General features: G+C 50.2%; 2 protein-coding genes across 3 annotated transcripts; both read right to left on the bottom strand.

Moving 5' to 3' along the window:
* Positions 1 to 14: 14 nt before the first annotated feature.
* Positions 15 to 4,564, bottom strand: Tmub2 (transmembrane and ubiquitin like domain containing 2). 2 transcript variants are annotated; one of them, XM_075990524.1, is made up of 4 exons: positions 4,413 to 4,564; positions 3,857 to 3,962; positions 1,418 to 1,975; positions 15 to 1,194 (listed from the first exon to the last, which is right to left on the bottom strand). In XM_075990524.1, exons 2-4 carry the CDS (start codon positions 3,889 to 3,891, stop codon positions 831 to 833), a joined length of 957 nt encoding a protein of 318 aa, XP_075846639.1. In that variant the 5' UTR covers positions 3,892 to 3,962; positions 4,413 to 4,564; the 3' UTR covers positions 15 to 830. The 2 variants fall into 2 exon arrangements, with proteins under 2 accessions (XP_075846639.1, XP_075846638.1); XM_075990523.1 differs by lacking the exon at positions 3,857 to 3,962 and having other exon boundaries at positions 4,413 to 4,550.
* A 2,367-nt stretch (positions 4,565 to 6,931) lies between these two features.
* On the bottom strand, positions 6,932 to 16,433 carry Asb16 (ankyrin repeat and SOCS box containing 16). The gene is made up of 5 exons (XM_075990517.1): positions 15,982 to 16,433; positions 12,175 to 12,442; positions 8,618 to 9,110; positions 8,226 to 8,339; positions 6,932 to 7,877 (listed from the first exon to the last, which is right to left on the bottom strand). The coding sequence occupies exons 1-5, from the start codon at positions 16,280 to 16,282 to the stop codon at positions 7,692 to 7,694; spliced, it is 1,362 nt and encodes a 453-aa protein (XP_075846632.1). The 5' UTR covers positions 16,283 to 16,433; the 3' UTR covers positions 6,932 to 7,691.
* Between the last annotated feature and the right edge of the window lie 4,579 nt (positions 16,434 to 21,012).

Below are 21,012 nucleotides of genomic sequence, written 5' to 3'. Positions count from 1 at the left end.
AAAGAAGCTCCACAACCACAAAATGCAATTTTATTCACTCAAACTGACCCATCATCTAAGGGCCTAGGGCAGGGCAATCTATACCCAGAGCTGTCATTGGAGCTGGGCAGGACACTGGATTACAGCCAGTATTCTCTTGCAGCTTTAGGCCTAGGCTTGCAGCTGTGGCCTGGCCCCGCCATGGTGGGGGAGCTTGGGCTTCTGCCCCAACCCCTTTCCTAACTGAGCTCTATGCCGGCTATATGGGGGGAGGGAGAAAAAGGGCAAGCAAAGTGCTTTAAAAGAAAGCAAAATATCCTATTCCTGCTCCAAGAGGTACAGGGAGGAGGTGGTGGCAGCTGGATGCATGTAGGGAAAGTTAGTACAGACTTCTCATCCCTGCCTGTGAATTTAGTTTTGAAAGATACACACTCGTCTAAGGCAAGGAAGCAGTACTTCAAGCTCCCTGCAGAGGAATGCTAAGGCCATGCTGAGCTGCCCTGGCAGGAACCCTGGGGGCTAGGGAGCAGACATGCAAAAAATGAAAAGGGTTAGGGTCACAGCCAGGAAGAAAGACCCAGAGCCCAAGCTTCTCAATGAGCTTTGAACTTTGGGATTCCAAGAGGGAAGATGATATCCTTGTTTCTACCTGAGTTGTGCTTGCAGAGAGATCTGTACCCTGTGGACAATGAGGGAGGCCACACACCTGTTTCTTGAGTCCTATGGACAGGGTACCCACCATATTCCTTCCATCCCTTCCTCCCTCCCAGGTCCTTTGGGCCCAGCTCTGGCCAGGAAAGGGGGAGGCCATGAAGGAGAAAGACCATGCCTTTCATTATCTCCTGGTGTCCTTATCGTCCATACATCCCAAATACTAGGAAACTGAAGAAGACCGTGACTCCCACCAAGGAAACAGTGGCAGGTGCTGTGAAGAACTGGCGGTAATTGATACGGAAGTACCAGACCACACCCAAGAGCACCACAAACACAGGCACCATGAGGCTGCCCACATTGACACCAAGGCTGGATGACTCAGTGGCTGAGGGGGTCAAGGAGCCTGAGGGGCCAGAAACAGTTGCCCCTGGGGGTGAGCGGTGGCAGTGAATCACACAGTTGTCGGTAATGTTCAGGGAACTCAGCGTGCGTGCTGGGTCCTGCAGCAGCCGACCCTGGTATATCAGCTTCATCTGGCTCTCTTGTCCAGGGAAGTATTTGCTACAAGGATGAAAGGAAAGACTGGGTAAGGAACGAGAATATATAGGCCTGGACCCACAAAGCAAGGCATGGAAGAAACTAATGGGCCGTCTATGGGAAGTTCCCCTTAGCAGAGGCCAGCCATTAAAACTCCTCTAGTGATATCGAATCTGTACCATCTCTTTCAGGGAAGCCAGTGCCCGAGGCACAAGTCATGAGTAACTGCTCTTTCCAGCCTACTCACCTCTTTAGGGTACCCACAGTGTCCTCTGGCCTGGCCACAGCCAGCTTCTCGGTGTCATTGAGGAACTTGAGCCGAACATTGATGAGGCTGGGGCTGGGAGAGAGGCAGGTGCGATCATCTAATCCCAGTGGAGCTTCTGGCCTCTCCAGGCCTGCTTGTCTTTTGGGTAGGCCTTGGATATCCAAGAGATGCTCAAGGCTGGGCTCCATATCTGCCCTAGCTCCAGGTTCCCCGGTGGAGTCTCCCCCAGTGTCACTGGTCTCTTCAGCCTTCTCTTCATTCCCCTCTGACGGATGGGGGATTTCAGTTGGTTCTGGAGTGCCTTGGCTTACCAGCTGGTCCACATGCCCCAGGTGGAGAACAGATGTGTCGCCCGCCGACACAATGGTGCCCAGCAATTGGTTGTTACTGCTGTCTGCTACGTAGGTAGAGAGCCAGGCTAGGACCAAGGCTAGAATCAGCACCACTACACCTGCCACCACCATCACCTCATTACCCACACCCTCAATGAGGGTGACATCAGAGAGCTCCATGGCCTGGCTGCTGCCCGGGTCCACACTGCAGGAACAAAGGAGGATAGCATCAGCAGGGATGAGGGGTGATAACCAGCTTGTTAACCAGGTGATAATCTAGTTTGTTTAGGTTCTGAGTCAGGCTGGGAGCGGGGGGGAGACGGGAGTTTGTGGTGTTTTATAGGAGAGGCAGCCAACCTCCCTAACTGTAGTAGACCCTCATTCTCAAGCTGAGGATTTACCCTTGGCCTCTATTGTGAAACTCTAGCTTTCAGATTCTTTTATTTATTTATTTATTTTAATTTATTTATTATATATACTGTATTCTGTACCAGATCTCATTACAGATGGTTGTGAGCCACCATGTGGTTGCTGGGAATTGAACTCAGGACCTTCAGAAGAACAGGCAGTGCTCCTAACCTCTGAGCCATCTCTCCAGCCCTAGCTTTCAGATTCTGATCCCATAAAAAGCACAGGTCACAAGAAGAGCCTCATAAGCTTGTCACCAGCTGCTGGTTGCTTTTTTTTTTTATTTTAAATTTTTTATTTATTTTTTTGATATTTGGAGGAGAATGGAGAAAGAACATTGCTTCTTCCCTTCTCTTCAAGTCTGGGTATCTCTGTCCTGGAAATACCACTCTATAGACCAGGCTAACTTCAAACTCAAGAACTCCGCCTGGAACTGGGCGGTGGTGGCGCACGCCTTTAATCCCAGCACTCGGGAGGCAGAGGCAGGCGGATCTCTGTGAGTTCGTGGCCAGCCTGGTCTACAAAGGGAGTTCCAGGACAGGCTCCAAAGCTACAGAGAAACCCTGTCTCGAAAAAACCAAAAAAAAAAAAAAAAAAAAAAAAAAAAGAGCTCCGCCTGCCCCTGCCTCCGGAATGCTGGGATTAAAGGCCTGTGCCACCGCCACCACACCTGGCTCCATATGCTTCTTTAAGTCTGGAGTTTCTCTAAGATTCCTAACACGTGGTCAAGCACACATGGCCCCCTAAGCAGCCTCAGCCAGAGCTTCAAAGAACGCGAAGACTCCTTCCCAGGCACTGTGCAGCAGCCCCGTCAGACTCACCTGATCACATCTCACTCGTGGCCACAGACCCATGCATGCACAGCTGTCAAGAGCCAAGATAAATACATTTTGCTCTATCAAGGACAGAATCAGACAACTTCAAGTGGATAAATGTATTGAGACTATCGGCAGACATGTTCGTCTCCTACAGAATTGTTCTGGCAAGTTCTGGGGAGCTGCATGGGACAGACACCAGAAACACTGCCTTCTTGGGTCACCATGGGCTTGGCTCACAACTGTAAAACCACTGCCCCAGCATACACCACTCCAGTTATCCAGAACTTGGGAAATGAAAGCAGTGGGATTAAGGGTTCAAGACAAGCTTCCACTACCTTGCAAATTCAAGGTCAGCCCTAGACTACAAGAAGAAGCTTTTTTTTAAAAATTGCCTGAGTAATAATTATTTGGAAAGATTTCTCAGCCCTTATTTCATCCTGTCTTGTGCTGTGATGGTTCTCCCTCTGCCATTTCTTAGAAAAGCATGGAGGATCTCTGCGTATTCCTTGGAGACTCTCCTTCACAGCTGTCCCTGGGCAAGTCCATCTGGTGATCATCATTATCAGACTATTCTCACAGCAAACATAAACGTCGTTACACTTAGAACCTGTCCATCTCTTTATTGATTTCTGGAAGAATCCTCTGTACAAAGCTCTCAGTGGCACACCACAGTAGCCGCCCCCAAAATATCTGTGAATAGACCGACATTCGAAGAGTTTCCACAGCCGTAGCGAGAGACTGGCTCTGGAGTCAGGGAAACAAAGTTCGCGGTTTAGTCCCTCTCCTAGCTATGGAGCTGCCAACAACTCCAGACGCCTCAGCTCTGCCAGCCCTAAAGCGGGGTTGAAAAAGGTACCTACCTCATAAGGTTGTTTTGAAGATGACGTGAAAGCATCGAAGCAAAACAATTTAAGAGTGTTCGATCAACAAATGATAGCAAATATGTCTCACTCCCACGACTGACCCCTGAAGATAAGGTTAATGTCAGGAACCGTGATTTACACAAAAGGAAACTGTGGCAAAGGCGGACGGAAACCGAGGACACAAAGTGCCGTGGGCAGGGCCCAGGCAGGACCCCGCATCCGCCTGCTCCAAGGCCTCAGCTGTCCCCTCCGCCTGTGGACGCCCCCGACCCGGCTTTTCCTAAGGCGAAGGCTCTGTCCCCGTGGCAGCAGAGTCCACGAGCCCCCTCACCCCAGACTGAAGGCTTCCGGGTCACGGTGGCAGTGCCCAAGCCCAGCTCTCCTGTCCGGTGATGGTTAGGGTCAGGTGAGGGGGGTCACAAACCATCCACACCCCTCAAACTTCGGGGCGGGGCGGAGGACCTAGGGGCGGGGCCTGCGGACGCGGAGAGTCATGGGAAATTCAAGGGGGTTTGACTCGGTCCCGTTCCTGGCTGGGGAAGGAGCGGCTCACCTGACAAAGCCAGGATAAATGTTTTGACTTCGCAGGGCAGTCTCTGCACCCGTCTTTCCGTAAGGGTCGGGGGAGGGGCTGGCAACTCAGGATTCTCTTCAGGGTCCGATCTCTTCCGGCTTTTCTCGGAAGCTGTTATACAGGTACCGGAACTCCCGCCTCCCCGCCTTGTACTGATGACGCAAAGCTACGTAAGGCGGACTGACGTAAACAGAATCTTCAACTAAAAGGGCCAGGTTGCACAGCGGCGGGAGGGGCGGAGTCATTGTTGGCGGGATTTCGGACTTCGGGCAGTGAGGCCACGCCCAGTGGGCGTGGTCCTAGGCCGTCCAGAGGTCAGAGGCGGGGCCAGAAGAGGAAGAGCGAATTGGGAAGGTGCTTGTGGAAGGGGCGTGGTTTCAGCCTGGGCGATTGCACTGGCAGGCTCTGCTGGTGGACCCACGCTAGGCTTCCCTCTTTCCCTCCTTCCGGCTTCGCTCTCGAGCTCCGGAACTAATGGGATTCATTACTGCTCCGCCAGTGAGCACCGGGCTCCAATGTTGGGATCCGCAGGGTCTAGTATTTCTGACTTCTAAGGAAGTTGTTACTCGAGGAGACAGGCAAGAAGACAAGTTAGAGTCTTAAGTACTAAAAGATTCGCTTTGAGAAATAAAGCGGGAAGGCATTTCAGAAAAACAGATATTCTGCCCTCTTAAAAATGATTTGTTTGTGATTTATTTATTTATTTATGTGCTTGTCTGTGTATGCCATATGTGTGTGGTTGCCTGCAGAGGCCAGAAGAGGGCACTGGATCCCCGGAACTAGGGTTGCGGGAGGCTATAAACCGCCAGTCTTGGGTACTGGTAAGAAGCTCATGACCATTGAACCACCCCTTCAAGTCTGTCATCCTCGGTTAGCTTTACCTTTTTCTCCTGTTACCAAGTGAACCATCTCCCCAGCCCTTAGGATGACTACAAATAACTTTCTATTATTTTTCCTTTTACTATGTTGTAGTATTTATAAAACAAATCTGGGGTTTGGGAGGATGGCTCAGTGGTTGCTGCTCTTCTAAAGGCCCTGTGTTTGGTTCTGACGACCACCTGTAACTGGCTTCAGAGGATCCTATGCCATTTTCTCGTTACTGGAGGTATCTCCCAACTTGTGGCACACACATACGAATTTCAAACAAACCTAGGATCAACAAAATGACTCAGCAAGGCTCCTGCTGCCAAGTCTTCTGACATGAGTTCAATCCCCTGGACCCATATGCTGGGTAGAGAAAACCAGTTCTTGCAAGTTGTCTTCTGATACACACACACGCACACACACACACACACAAGATGTAAAACAAAGTTAAAACCACCCCTAAACACTGCCCTTTTAATATTTCATGCTCTAGGTGAATGGAAAATCTTTGCCTATCACAAAATTAATACATATAGTCTAATATATTGGGGGCTGGAGAAATGGCTCAGCGGTTAAGAGCACTGCCTGTTCTTCCAAAGGTCCTGAGTTCAATTCCTAGCAACCACATGGTGGCTCACAACCATCTGTAATGAGATCTGGTGCCCTCTTCTGGCCTGCAGGCATACATGCAGACAAAATACTGAGAATACTGTACACATAATAAATAAAAAAATTCATATACTCCAATATATCTTTTCTTTAAAAAAAACAAAAGCAATAAAGAGACATTGTGTGATTTAAGGCATGATAGAAGAGACTGAACTGGCTGGGGCTTAGCCGCTGTAATGGGGCAGAAACTCAGCATCATCTTTTAAAATTATTTATTTATTATGTATACAATATTCTTCCTGCGTGTATGCCTGAAGGCCAGAAGAGGGCACCAGACCTCATTACAGATGGTTGTGAGCCACCATGTGGTTGCTGGGAATTGAACTCAGGACCTTTGGAAGAGCAGGCAATGCTCTTAACCTCTGAGCTATCTCTCCAGCCCCCCCCCCAAATTATTTTCTTTACTCCTTTATAACTAGTAATTTTGCTACTGTTATAAATCATTATGTAAATATCTGTTTTTCAATGGTCTTAGTGTGAAAGTCATTTGACCCCTAAAGGGGTCTCTACCCACAGGTTGAGAACCACTGTCTTAGACCTTTGGCTTTGTGGAATTAAAGCAAAACCTCCATCTAGAAACAGGTGGTTCCTATTCAGCTGAACCAGGGCAGAAGCTGTATTGCGAATGTGAACACACAGAACTCCCTGGAGGAGGGAAGTGGACTGAGGCCCAAAAAGCAGGCCCAGGCTCCTGATGCGGCTCTGCTGTCTGCCAGGTGATGTCAGCTGGTGACTGAGAACCCTGAATCCTCAGCAAATAGGTCAATTAAACCCCTTTATTCTCTCTTGGGATAGCTACCACAAGGCTCCCAGGGGTGGGTGGGGGTGTCTATCACCTTTTTTGTCACCAGAAACACCTGTTCAAGGCAGAAAACGTGGAAGCCCCGGAAGCCAGCAAAGAGGAGAATAACGTAGCCTGGCAGAAACTTGCATCACATTCAAGCCTCTTAATATCCACACTTGGGTTCTGTGCACAAATTATTTATTTGCATTCATAAAACTGGTTTGCCAGCCGGGTGGTGGTAGTGCACACCTTTAACCCCAGCACTTGGGAGGCAGAGGCAGGCGGATCTCTGTGAGTTCGAGGCCAGCCTGGTCTACAAAGCAAGTTCCAGGACAGCTAGGGCTATTATACAGAGAAACCCTGTCTCAAAAAACAAAAAACAAACCAACCAAAAAAAGAGAGTATTCTAGCATCCATTCAAGACATGGGTTTCATCAAGAGACAGAGGTGGACTCTGTGGTGGGACACTTGCTTAGCATGCCCCCAGCCCCGGGTTCCATGCCTCATGCTGGGGGAACAACAATCATAGCAGCCCTTTCTTTTAGTTCTATCCAGAGTCGTACTGGAAAGAAGGCAAAAAAGCAGGATACACCCTCCCCACAAAGATCTTGCTAGTGTTGATCTCATAGTTCTACTGCCTCAGCCTCCAGTACTGGGATTAGAGGTACAGGCTATCAAGTCCAATGAAGGGCTGAGTAGACATAGGGGTGGCAAGGGGAGAGCTGCACCGTGGATCATTTGTAGCTTGGGGAGATAAAGGGGCCATCTACCTACGTAAGCACGGGAGTGGAGGGTTGGGGACAGGCTGAGGCGGCCTGAAGATGAGCAGGTGGTTTAAAGGAGGGACAAACTGGTCCTGGAGGCGGGCAAAGCGCAGGGGCAGGTGGTTTTTCAGCGTCGGTCGTAGGATCGGATGGAAGTGGAAGTGGCCCACTCGGAGCTCACCGGATTTGTCCCTCCACACACAGCAGCAGGTAGTCTCTGAGCAGTGGGGGCAATGGGAGTTGGGTGGCTGCCTGCCGACAGTTGCTACCCAACTGAGCACGAACAGCCAGGCGGGCCAGGTGCTGCAGCCGTCTTGGCTGGTTTTCCATGCTTAGGGCTGATCTGTAGAAGGCTTCGTGTTCCTAAGCCAGAAGAAGGAAGGATCGGATGATCCAATACCCCTGACTTTGATAACCCAATGCCATGGTATTGGGGACTGGATTTCAGTCATGTCCGTAGCCACTGCCACCCGAGACGTGCTGGTAGAATTCCCACCAAGTCAGAGCTGACTGCTAAGTAGATGGTTGTCAGCAAGAGGCTGGGCAGTGTGGAAGATCAAAGATCTGCGTGGGCTGCTGTGGACAGAAGCCTGGAACCCAGGGTTTCATGGCCTACCTTCCCTCTCTGAACCTGGTCTTGAAGCTTGAAAGGAGGGGCCTCTGGCCTCTCTAGCCCGCTAGGGAAAAGCTTCGCCCTTGGAGTAGACATACCTGCCACAGTTCCGGGAGCACTGCGTCCACCCAGCTGTCGCAGGATGGAACACATGGATAAGCATTAAGGAGGACTTCCAGGGCCCGAGGAAAGTTGGCACAGTGTTTCAGCATCTGGGAATTAAAACAGGGGCCTAGGAGTTCCATGTTGCCCCAACTAAGGCAAGCCCAAAGCTGGCCACACACACACCCTCATGCCTCAGTCTGCCCCATCCACACACGCCCTAAGCTTCTGGCCCCAGTAACCTTGACTCTTCCTTTGGCTAGCCAATTCCCTCTGCCCAGATGAGGGCGGACCTCCAGTCACCGAGGGAGGCCCTTTTAGTAGGGGAACTTCTGTCCCAGGCTCCCCCTCTAGTTAGCACCTCCTTTCTCAGGCCCTCCCAGCGTACCTCAGGGTGAACGGGCGGGGCCCCATAGTCCAGCAGTGCTGCAAAGAGGACCTCGGGCTCCCAGTTGGGGGCATCCTGTACCGCCTGCAGCGCGCAGTCCATGGGTGTGTGGCCAGCCCCATTGGTGACGCCAACTTTGGCACCGTGGCGCAGCAGCAGCTCGGCCAGGCCTCCGCAGCCATTAGCACAGGCGTTGTGCAGTGGTGTGTGGCGCTTGCGACCGGCAGCCCTGGGATCAGCCCCGGCTTCCAAGAGACGTCGCACTGCTGCCTCGTGCTTTCGGCAGCTACCTGGCCCCTCTGCGCCAGCACAGGCTGCATTCAGTGCAGTCTCGCCCTGACTGGTGCGCAGGCTCACGTCTGCGCCATTCTCCAGGTAGAGAGCCACGTGTTGCTCCAGGCCGCGAGCTGCAGCCACATGCAGGGGCGTGACTTCGCTCTCTCGTGATGCCTCATTCACAGATGCTCCAGCCTCTAGCAGCAACTTGGCACACCTAAGAAGAGGGTACAAGGCCCGGGCAAATCCTGAGGACCCCAAGGCCCGCTATCACCACGCATTTCCTTCCCACACCTCTACCTGGAGGCCTGCCCTGGTGTCTCCATCACAGAAGCTCCATTACAAACACGGGGGTTATGGGGCCAGTAGAAGCCGCCAGAAGCATGTTCAATTTTCATATGAAAAAGTTAAGCCCCAAACAGTCTAGTGCAGCAGCCAAGAACACACACACAGCATTAATGGAGAGTCCATCCTGAATTGAACTGACGCACTTACTTTGTGCAAGGCGTGAAACCCAGGCAAACTAAGCAAGCTATCGCTGAGCAGTGCCCTGCTTCTGACAACGTCAGACTCACTGCGAGGTAGAGAATGATCTTGAACTCCCGATCCTTCGGCCTCCTCTTCCCACTTGCTGGGATTATAGGCCTGTACCACCACGCTCAGTTTCTGTGGCACCCTCCCAGCTGAGCCACGACCCAGGCTCCTGATCTCCCAACATTCTGATAGGACAAGATTTGGGAAACCCACTCCTGTGTGCACTATGCCACGCAGAATATTAAAGTGTGTGCGTGCAGAAATAGACTACACTACTCTCCCCAAACAGGCAGCGTTCGCTGGGTCCAGAAAAGCATCCAGGGACCTCCCTACTCTGCTTTCCCTTAGAGAAAACAAGCAAAACATTTTAGAGGGAACCTCTTCCCAGTTTTTAAATTCCTGGAAAAATTACAGGCCAGCACACCATTGTAAGCAAATGTGCTGTTACCTACCACGGAGACGGAACACAAGCCCAACTAAATTGCCAATGAAACGAAACCAATGGTGATTTGGTTTTGGTTGTGAGCCTAGTCTTTAAACAGCCGAGCCATCTCAGCCCAGCCAGTGTAATGTATGCTGGGAAGGGACAATAGCAGCTGCTGGAACAGCACGGGCCGATCACGTTAATGAAACCATAATTGGAGATCCTTCCCCCGGATTCTGCACAGATCATGGATATAAGAGCTCCATGGCCAAGGCCTGAGTAAACACCGTCTTTGACAAACTGCTGAGTTTAATTCTGCAGTAAATTCTAATTGTTGCCATATTTTGACTTCTAGTATCGAATGTAAGAAGCACTTTAAAAAGCTCACTCTGCAGGGCTCCGGGAAATGACCCTTCTCGTTATATGCAAAAGGACAAACACAGTGGAAAGACTCTTGTGCGCAGCTACCAAGGCATTCAGTTGTGTCCTAAGAACCAGGGAAAGGGCTGGTAATGTTGTTTGCTGAAGACAGGGTCCCACTGGCCCAGGCTGGCCAGGTACTAGCAATCCTCCTGCCTCAGCCTCCTGAATAGGGCTGGCAAATTTAGATTCCTTTGAGGTATATCTCTGATCTACAGCTGGTGGGGACAGGTCTCTGGCTGTCAGTGTCTTGAGTCCTTACCTGCCAGCTGAGTTTGTTGAACTGATCTGTAAAAGAGTGAGTGCCACCATGCAGGGACTCCCAGACGGCTGACCCAAGAAAAGTGAAAGGGCACTCACTGCCTGTGCCTATGGAGGCTCATGCTTGTAATCCCAGCACTCAGGAGGCAGAGTCAGGTGGATCTCTGTGTTTGAGACCAGCCTGGTCTACAGAGTTAGTGCCAGGACAGGCCCCAAAGCTACACAGAGAAACCCTGTCTCAAGAAAACAAAAAAGAAGCCAGGTGGTGGTGGCGCACGCCTTTAATCCCAGCACTCGGGAGGCAGAGGCAGGCGGATCTCTGTGAGTTCGAGACCAACCTGGTCTACAAGAGCTAGTTCCAGGACAGGCTCCAAAACCACAGAGAAACCCTGTCTCGAAAAACCAAAAAAAAAAAAACCAAAAAAGAAAAAAAAAGAGTTTGGGCTAGCCTGGGCTACACAGTGAAACCCTACCGCCAATAAGCAAACAACAATAAAAAAAAAGGGTTAAGGAAAAGCCGGGCAGTGGAGGCACATGCCTTTAATCCCAGCACTTGGGAGGCAGAGGCAGGCAGATCTCTGTGAGTTTGAGGCCAGCTCTGATCTACAGAGCAAGTGACAGGACAGGCTCCAAAGCTACAGAGAGACCCTCTCTCAACAAGCAAACAAACAAACAAAAAGTTAAGGATATTACTCAGTTAAGAGAGTGCTTGCCCAGCATGTACAAAGCCCTGGTTTTGATTTCTGAGCATGGTGGTGCATGTCTACACTCCCAGCACTTAGGAGGTAGCGGTAGGAGGGTCATGAGTTTAAGGTCATTCTCCTCCAAGCTACATGAGATTCTGTCCAAAACAAAACCAAATAAAAATAAGTGTGGAACCAGGTGTGGTGGCACACAGCTGTAACCTGAGCACTGAGAAGGCAGAGGCAGGAGGATCACCAAAACTTAGAGGTCAGGCTGGCATAAACAGCAAGTTTCAGGTCAGCCAGATATATAGAGAAACCAAATACAAAATCAATCTTAAAAAGTAAGTGGGAGCAGAGAGCTGGGCATAGTGGTGTGCAGCTGTACCACCAATACTCAGGAGGCAGAGCAGGGGGTAGGCAGATCCTGAGTGTGAGGCCAGCCTCAGAAACAGGTTCTGTTTCAAAGTAGAAGGAAAGCCAGACACCATGGTGTAACTCCAACTCCAGGAGACCCGATACCCTACTCTGGCCTCTGGAGGCACCTGCACACACGTGCACACACACATATACACATAAATGAAACAATGAGGGCTGGAGAGGTGGCTCAGTGGTTAAGAGCACCGACTACTCTTCCAGAGGACCTTGGTCAATTCCCAGCACCCACATGGCAGCTCGCAACTGTCTGTAACTCCAGTTCTAGAGTATCTGACACCCTCACACAGAGTATATACAGGCAAAACACTAGTTCACATTAAATACATACATATATACACCCATACATAAATCTTTTAAAAAAAGAAATAATGAGACCTCTACCTCTGTGTGAAAACATGAATGCATGAGGCGCTTTACACACAACAAAGCTTAGTCAAGTCACCCTTATTCCTAGGTGGGTGAGCTGGACACAGACACCCATACACACCCCCACAAAACCAGCCCAGGCCATAGGCACCTACTGCAAAGACTCAGGAGCCGTGCACAGGTGCAAGGGGGTCATACCCTCCTCAGACAGCACATTAGCCTTGGCACCAAACGTGAGCAGCAGCCGAACACAGTCGGGTTGGGTTTGGGCACAGGCCTCGTGCAAAGCAGCACGACCTCCAATCCGGGCATCGAGGTCAGCCCCCTGCAGGATAAGGTGCCGGGCGCAGTCTATGTAGCCTCTGGCCACAGCGATGGTAAGAGGTGCTGTGTGCTTGGTCTTTGGAGTCAGCACCCAGAATCCTAAGGAGAACAGGCAGTACTGTAGGACTTTGTATGGGAGAGCACGACAGAGAAGCCGTCTATGGCTGGCAGTGGATGCTGGCTTTCCCTGGGTCTAGCTTACTGACCATGCTGGACCTGCGGCTAGGGGTTCACTCAAGTCTTGAATTGGGAATACACACTGGAAGATCCTTTGTCCGTCTATAACAAAACACTATACTCCCCAGCGCTGGAAAATGAGGCAGAAAATATCACATGCTATGGGTCCTAGAAAAGTTCTATGAAACTGCAAAGGCAGAAGAGGGCAAAGGGGCAAACCCAATGGGAAGGAAGCTTTGGGTCTTTGGGGGGCTGGTGGGATCGGTGGCGCTTTCTGTTCACATCTGGTCTTGGGTTTGGAGATGGTAGCTATGCATAGGTGTGTGTGGAGCTGAGTTTCCAAGTGGAATGTGGAACAAAAAGAGGGGCCTGTTGATCAGGTGCTGGCTTTGAACTGAATAGTCAAGTTGTTTAAAGGATACAGGAGTGTCCTGTTGAAGTGGACACGGTGGGCATGGCAGGAAAGGAAGGTCACTGATTCTCTGATTCTTGGGTGAAGCAAGTTTTGCTTTTTTTTTATTTTTAAAGATTTATTTCTTCATTATATATACAGTGTTCTGTCTGCATGTCTGTAGGATCTCATTACAAATGGCTGTGAGCCACCATGTGGTTGCTGGGAATTGAACTCAGGACATCTGGAAGAGCAGCCAGTGCTCTTAACCTCTGAGCCATCTCTCCAGTTCCCTTTGCTTTTGTTTTTGAAGAATAAAACTAAGTCCGGGTTCCATTTGGGGGGATGATGGGTATTCCTGGGGACAAAGCCAGAATGGCTTGGTAGAGTCATTGTGCCACCACGGTAGGTGAGCAGGTCTTGCAGTCTGCAGTGCCTGACTGTCCTGGGCTCATAAGCTCGTCCATAGGACTGGGAAACCCCCAGTCCAAGGGCTGAGGTTGAAGAAATCTCTTGTCGGTTTTCACAAGTATCTCAGGTAAGCATTCAGTGAACTTGGGCAAACTTGCTAAGCTGGGATGCATCCCAGGAAATCTGTTACACACTAAAGGTCCTCATCCTACTCAAGGTAGCATAGAGGACCAGAGTATGGCTTGCTGGGAGTCTCACTCGCCTATGAGGGGGCTCTGCCTTCCATTGCTTAATACCATAACAAATCAATCATCAATCAATCAACAGTCAAAATGAAAAAATCAAAAAGGAAAAAGGTGGCTGGGCAGTGGTGGTGCGTGCCTTTAATGTCAGCACGCAGGAGGCAGAGGCAGGTAGATCTCTGCGAGTTTGAGGCCAGCCTGGCCTACCAAGTGAGTTCCAGTACAGCTGGGGCTGTTACACAGAGAAACCCTGTCTCAAAAAACAAAAAAACTAAAACCAAATAGACAGAAACAAACAAACAAACAAACCAAAAAAGAAAATACAGAATAGGCTTCAGAATCCAGGGAGGCTGCAAATGCAGGGATCAGAGGAGAGTGAAACCTGGGTTTGCCTGGGCAGATAAAGAAGATTTGGAGGAGATGGCTATGAGCTCATTGAAGACTGAGGGCAATAGGGCTGGAGAAATGGCTCAGGGCTTAATAATGCTTCATGCTCTTCCAGAAGACTGGAGTTGGGTTCCCAGAGAAGCCCTAGCATGGACTCCCTGTCACCCCAGTTTTGGGGAATCCAGTGCCCTCTGCTGTCCTCCATGGGCACCAGACACGCACATGGTGTATAGACACACACACACAAGCAAAACGCTCTTACACATGAAGTAAGATAATTCTAAAAAAGTTATAAAGGACCATGAGCGTAGTGATACAGGATGGGCGCTGAGAGAAGCAGGCACCAGAGCACTGAGGCCAATCATCTGGAGAGCTTATTTGGAGGTCCTAGCAGGGGAGCAGTTACGTGTATGCCCTTGACTAAGGGCCGGTTCCCTACTGGGGAAAGTGATCTCTGACTGCACAGAAAGCAGAAGGGATAACGGAGTGATAAAGGAGGAAGAGCACAGCACCCCAGCCAGCCAGATCAGGCAAGTCATTCTGGCGATCTGGGGGTGGGTGGGGTGGGGTGACAGACATCACAACCAGAATGTTCCCACATTCGGGTCCAGGTGATCTTTTGTTTTGTTGTTACTTGAGACAGGGTCCCACTGGTAGTCCTGGTGTCCTGGAACTCACTCTGTAGACCAGGCTGGCATCAAGCTCAGAGAGATCCTCCTGCCTGTGCCTCCTGAGTGCTGGGATTAAAGGTGTGCGCCTCCCATCCAGGTGATCTTATGTGCTCTGCTCTAATGAGTGTGGGGGATTAAAGATTTGAGCCTTTGATGTGCTGGCCAGTGCACTATCTAGCTAACACTGAAGAATTTTTACAGCTGGAAAATAAGATGCCATTGGTATGTTAGAAAGGCTGAGTCTCAACAACAACATTATTTTTTTTTAAGATGAGTGGTGGTGGTGCACAGCCATGGAGGAGGCAGAGGCAGGTAGATATCTGTGAGTTAGAGGCCAACCTGATCTACACAGGGAGTTCCAGGATAGTCAAGACTACACAGAGAAACCCTGTCTTGAAAAACCAAACCAAACCAAACAAACAAACAAACAAACGCGGTGGTGTATGAGTGCAGGCTCATCACCCAGGAGCATGAGACATTAAGATCCTAAGTTCCAGGCTAGCCTGGGCCATACAGAGAGATCCTGTTTCAAAACAAATGACAACAAGTTGAACAGGACCTGATGGGACAAGCACATGGTCCCAGTTACTCCGAAGCTGAGGCAGAAGGATCACTAGTTCAAAATCTGCCTGGGCTACGGAGTGAGTTGAAAACCAGCCTAGGTTACTTAGCAAGACTCTGTCTCAAAATTTAAAAAGCTCTGGGTTGGAGCACAGCGGCAAAGACGATGCTTATTAATATCATTCAAACTATGGCCCAGTCCTACCGCCCCAAAATAAAACTGGACTGGTGAGCGGGTTCAGCAGGAGGTGCTTGGGTCTTCTCCCTACCCCACAACTTCAATAGGTGTAAAAAAAATTGCATATGGATTTCATAAAAATTCTCTTCTATAGGAGAAAACCATAGGAGAAACATAGACCTATCTATCTATCTATCTATCTATCTATCTATCTATCTATCTATCTATCTATATCAAAAACATGAGTATTCATATACTATTAATCTACTGCACACAATGTCTGTCAACCAAAACCAGCATTTACAATCTGTATATGTGTTATATCAGAACATAACTTTTGGAGGCTAGGTGTGGTGACACACGCCTTTAACCCCAGCATTCAGGAGACAGAGGTGGGTAGATCTCTGAGTTTAAGGCTAGCCTGATCTACACAGTGGAACCCTGTCTCATAACCACAAACAAATCCTCACTTGGCCTCAACTGTTGAGGAAGGAGCTAACATGGATGGTTATGATGAGCAGCCCACTCTAGGGTCTTTAAGGAGAAGAAGGGTCTGGACTCTTCCCTTCCCCACCCCCACACTTCTCCCCTCTTCTGCCCTCCTGGGTGGTACTCCTTACCCTGTTCTGCTGACCAGGCCAGCTGGTTGCTCACTGTCTCCACAATCATGTTGGCAGCCTCTTCGTCTTGGAACAGGATTTGAACCTGCTGTAGGTCCCCAGAGAACAGGGCATTGTGAACAGCTGGGTCTCGGCAGGAGCGGCGCGGCCTCGTGAGCCTTGCCTGGGGACTAGAGAGGTATCTCTGGCTTCGACACTGCCAAGCGGCAGCCCGCCTCTTGTCCTCCCATTCCAGCCACTCTCTCTGTAGGCGGAGAGCTCGTAGTGTGGAGGACGTGAAAGGGAAGCTCTCCCCTGCCATGAGCGGTTCAGGGGTCTGTGCAGTACTGCCTAGGCAGAGAATTGTTCCTTGTCCCAGCTAGCACCCTTGCTCTGGGGAGTCACCCTGCCCCCCTCCTGGTAAGCTGGAGAAGCAGCTGAGGCTATAAATAGGCCCCTCACTGCATTGGTAAACAGTTTGCCCAGAGTCATGATCCTAATGCAGATGGTATTGGGTCAGCCCTTGCCCCTACTGGTACCCTTCCATTGGCCAGCAGGTCCTCAGTCAAGGTCACTCCCGGACCCCACTTCTCTGGAGTCTTCTAGTCTAAGCAGTCAACCATGGGATGGGCAGGACAGGGCAGGGGGAGGACCAGGGTCCTGCAGCCTCTGCAGTGCTGGCTGGGGAAGTGGGCAGGAGCCCAGGACGGAGCACAGACCTCAGTCAGGGGAGGTGGAGATACTGAGAAGCGAAACCACTCTTCCTGAGTTTGAATGAACAGCACTCGCTGAAGTATGTACCACACTCTGAGAATTTGAGTCGCTCTCACATCCACCTCTACTCCGACGACCAGTCAATGGTCAGGAAATGAGATGGCCACGCTAAGTGTTTCAGTTCAGCATCTGAGATGGGCAGTCTTATTTTACAGACTTAAGGAACTTAGACTTAACAAGGTAAAATTACTGGCTCAAGATCACATAGCTTCTTTTCCTTTTCTTTCTTTTCTTTTTCTTTTTCTTTTTTTTTTTTTGAGACAATGTTTCTGTGTGTCCTGGAACTCACACACCTCGAACTCAGAGATGCGCCTGTTTATGCCTCCCGAGTGCTGGGATTAAACACGAAGTTTATGAGGGCGGGGCAAGGACTCCAGTAGCCCAGACTTTAGCCACTTTGTTCTAGGGGCCTCTACCATGCCGGGTAGATGGTTGGGTGAGCCTCTCCTATTCCCTCATGCCCAAGAGGGACATGGTTTCTACTTTCAGTGACTGGTTTTTCTTTCTGGTCTAAAAGGACCCACTTGTCTCCTTGCTGTGTGCCAAGGGGTTGACCTTGGAACTGGGGACCTTCAAACTGTTCACCTATTCCCCTTTCGGAGAAAGTGCCTGTGCTTCCAGGAGCCTCTAGGGGGAGGAATGAGGCTGTGAAAGCACACCAGCTGGTCTGACTGTCTGGTGAAGGGAGGGAGAAGGGAAGTCCGCCAGCCTCTCCCTCCTGGGCTGCTGGCGGCCCGTAGCTCAACAGTGCACTGAGGGTTCCTCCTGGCTCCTTCTGCCCGCTTCCACCGTGACTTCCCAGCAACCTCCCCCTCCCGTCTTTCATTTCCTCCTGGCCACAGGCCCACACAGGCTCTGTCTCTCCCACATTCTGTCGCCAGCTTCAGTTTGGGTCCTCAAAACCTTCAACCTGGATCAAGCCAGCCTGTGAGTCTTTCTTGGACCACATGACCTGCTGCGGCCTGCCAGAATCGCCTGTCCAAAAAGGTCATTTCCTGAAAAACTTGTGCGTTCTGGCTCAGGCTCTTCCTCGGAAGTCCTGGGTCTGGCCCCACACACACCACGTGGCGTCTTAGCCAGTTTCTTCACCCTTTCCTGCTGGCTGTCCCAGTGGCTTGAAATCCAAGGCAACCTGTTGTGTCAAAGTGTTCCTGCAGCAACAGCTACTCAACTTCTAAAGGACACTGGGTGGGCTTAGCAAAGTCCACATGCCACAGTCCTTGAGACATCACTCTACCAGGCTGGATGTGGGCTCCAGGGCAAGCAGGCCCTGGCTTGAGCAGTCCTGACATAGTGTTTTAGGAGCACCTGGCTCACGGCAGGCTGGCCTCTCCTGAGCATTGAATGAAGGTCCCTATTCTCTGCCAGATCAAATGCTCCTCTATCTGCCCAGGTGGGTGGCAGCAACCTGGTCTTCTTCCGACATTCATTGCCCTCATCCTCCGCTCATTCTCTGCTGGGCCCCAGCTTCTTGGTAGGGCTCCAGAGTGGGGGTTCCCAGAAAAGAATGAGATCATGTCCAACGAGGGTTTGAAGATCCTCAGAGAAAGGCCCCTCTATGGATGCAGCTGTGATTAATCCTATTGGAAGCCATACAGTATTTTAATTGCCCTGCTGACGACCTGGCTGAGCACCCACAGCTGAGTTCCCAGGGTTGGGAATCTGACAAAAGCAAGGTGGGGCCAAGAAGGGATAAAGTGGTGGGTGTCCCTTTATCCCCTAAGGCATACAACAGTCATAGCCTAACCTCTGTCTTCTTGCCTCACAAGCCTGAAAGTGCTGACTATAGCTTTGTCCCCCAGAGATACCAGTGTGTAGGTTTTATCATTAGCTTCTGAGGCAGAGGAAGGGGCCAGAAGTTGAACTGAAGGGAACAGGGTGTTCAGTCTGCCTTCTGGGAGTTCAGTCTGGGGAACAATGAAGCACCCAAGAAACCAGGATCTGAAACAGTTTGGGCTTAGTTGAGACTGGACAGGGGGACCAGGGCTTGGAGATGTCCCAGTGCAAACATCTAGAAGGGCCTGGCCCAGGTCTAAGATGGAAACAGAGTTAGGCAGAAGAGGAGGCCGTGAAAATGCAAGGGGACAGAAAACAAGGCCTATGCTGCTCTGGCCTACAGCGCAACAGCCTTTTGGACCAAGGTTCCCTACAGCCAGCAGCTCTCCAGCTGCTTACGGCCCCACCCGTGACTAGATTCATGGGATCAGTCTCCGAGCAGTGGGAGCATGGAGCCTTCACTCCTAGTCACTCAGTGACAGCTGAGGCGGGGGTGCTGCCCGTCAAACGGGCTTCTTCAGCCTGCTTCCTCTCTGCCCTTCATTCTGGGAAGGATAACAGGTTGGCAGCTTGAATACTGGGACCTTTTGTGCCCCACCCAGGCTCTTGTCAATCGTGGTCTGAGAGCTGGTGCTGAGAAGAGTACTGGGGATCCCAAGCAACAAAGGAAACAAAGCTGCATCAGAGCTCAAGGGGTAAAATGAAGAACCGGGTCTGTATTAATATAAACGATGAGCAGGTGAAGAAGCTGACAGCCACACAGAACTCAGCCTAGTCGATGAGAGATCTGCCCTTAGGAGGACAGAACTCCCTCATGCTCGGTTAGCGGCACACCACCGGACTGCCTTCCAAACAGTACAGGGTAGAGGGAGGGGACATTTTACAGAGGACAATCCTAACAGACATTTCCTCAGTTAAGGTGACCTAGGCCCATGGATACCCTTTTAGGAGGGGAGAAGATAGGCCTGAGGGTACAAAACGGTAGACCTAGCTCTTTGGGAGGCTGGGGCAGGAGGATTGCCAAGTTTAAGGCCAGAGCAGGTAACTTAGTGATACCCTGCCTTAAAATAAGATCAAAACAAACAAACCAACAAAAGAACAGAGGAGGATGGAGCAAAGGTTGAGCACCTACAAGTCCAAGGATCAATTCCCAGCACTGCCAGACAAAAGTCAAGAGAATGGCATCTTACTAACAGATTCCCAGAGACATCTTACAGGATGCTCGACTGGCGGCTAAAGGGCTGGCTCAGCAGAGCCTGGGCACCCACACATCAGGGTTTCTACATGGTCTTCTGAACTCTGCAGGCGTTCACATGCAGATGGCGTATGTGCACACTCACACACAAATAAAAATAATAAAAATTATGAGACCAGCTTGGTCTACAGAGCTAGTTCCAGGACAGGCTCCAAAGCTACAGAGAAACCCTGTCTCGAAAAACAAAAAACAAACAAAAAAAGAATAATAAAAATTAAATCGAAGCTGGGTGTGGTGACACACGGGAGGCAGAGGCAGGTGGAGCTCTGTGAGTTCGAGGACAGCCTGGTCTACAGGGTGAGTTCCAGGGCCACACGGAGAGACCCTGCCCCCCAAAAACCATAATAAATAAATAAATAATCTAAAACAAGAAAGTCTGACTGATCTTTCTCAGCATCACTGGGGGCATCCAAACCAAGACAAGCCTGAGAAGCTACCAAAACCAAGAGGAGCCTCAAGATCCTAAAATGGGTTCAGAGAGAGGGAGAGGATAGAGGAGAAACCCAACAAACCTGAGAAAGTGTGGAGCATAGCTAATGATAATGTAGCAATATTGGTCCATTGAGATCAATGGAGCAGGTGCCATGGCACATGCCTGTAATATCAGGAATTCCTGTAGTATCAGGAATCAGAGGTGGGAAGACCATGAGTTCAAGGCCAGACTGATGTAAAATTTGAGGCCAGCCTGGATACAGTGCTATGAAGAAGAAAGAAAGAAAGAAAGAAAGAAAGAAAGAAAGAAAGAAGGAAGGAAGGAAGGAAGGAAGGAAGGAAGGAAGGAAGGAAGGAGAAGGGAAGGGAAGGGAAGGGAAGGGAAGGGAAGGGAAGGGAAGGGAAGGGAAGGGAAAGGAAAGGAAAGGAAAGGAAAGGAAAGGAAAGGAAAGGAAAGGAAAGGAAAGGAAAGGAAAGGAAAAGAAAGGAAGGAAGGGCTGGGCAGTGGTGGCACACACCTTTAATCCTAGTACTCTTGGAGGCAGAGACAGGAGGATCTCTACAAGTTCAAGGCCAGCCTGGTCACAACCACTAGTAACTCTAGTCCCAAGGGATCTAAAGCCCTCTTCTGGCCTCCAAGGGCACTAGGCATATAGTTGGCACACAGACATATATGCAAGCAAAACACCCATACACATAAAATAAAATTTAAAAAAAAAAGAAAAAGAGAAGAAGGGGAGGAGGGAGGCAAGGGGGTAAGAGTGTATATACGTACGTGTATACACACACACACACACACACACACACACAGAGTG

This window comes from Microtus pennsylvanicus, chromosome 11 (genome assembly GCF_037038515.1).
Source record: "Microtus pennsylvanicus isolate mMicPen1 chromosome 11, mMicPen1.hap1, whole genome shotgun sequence".
Lineage (NCBI taxonomy): Eukaryota > Metazoa > Chordata > Mammalia > Rodentia > Cricetidae > Microtus > Microtus pennsylvanicus.
The sequence above is the reverse complement of the archived record's forward strand: the minus strand, read 5'-3'. Positions and strand labels throughout refer to the sequence as shown.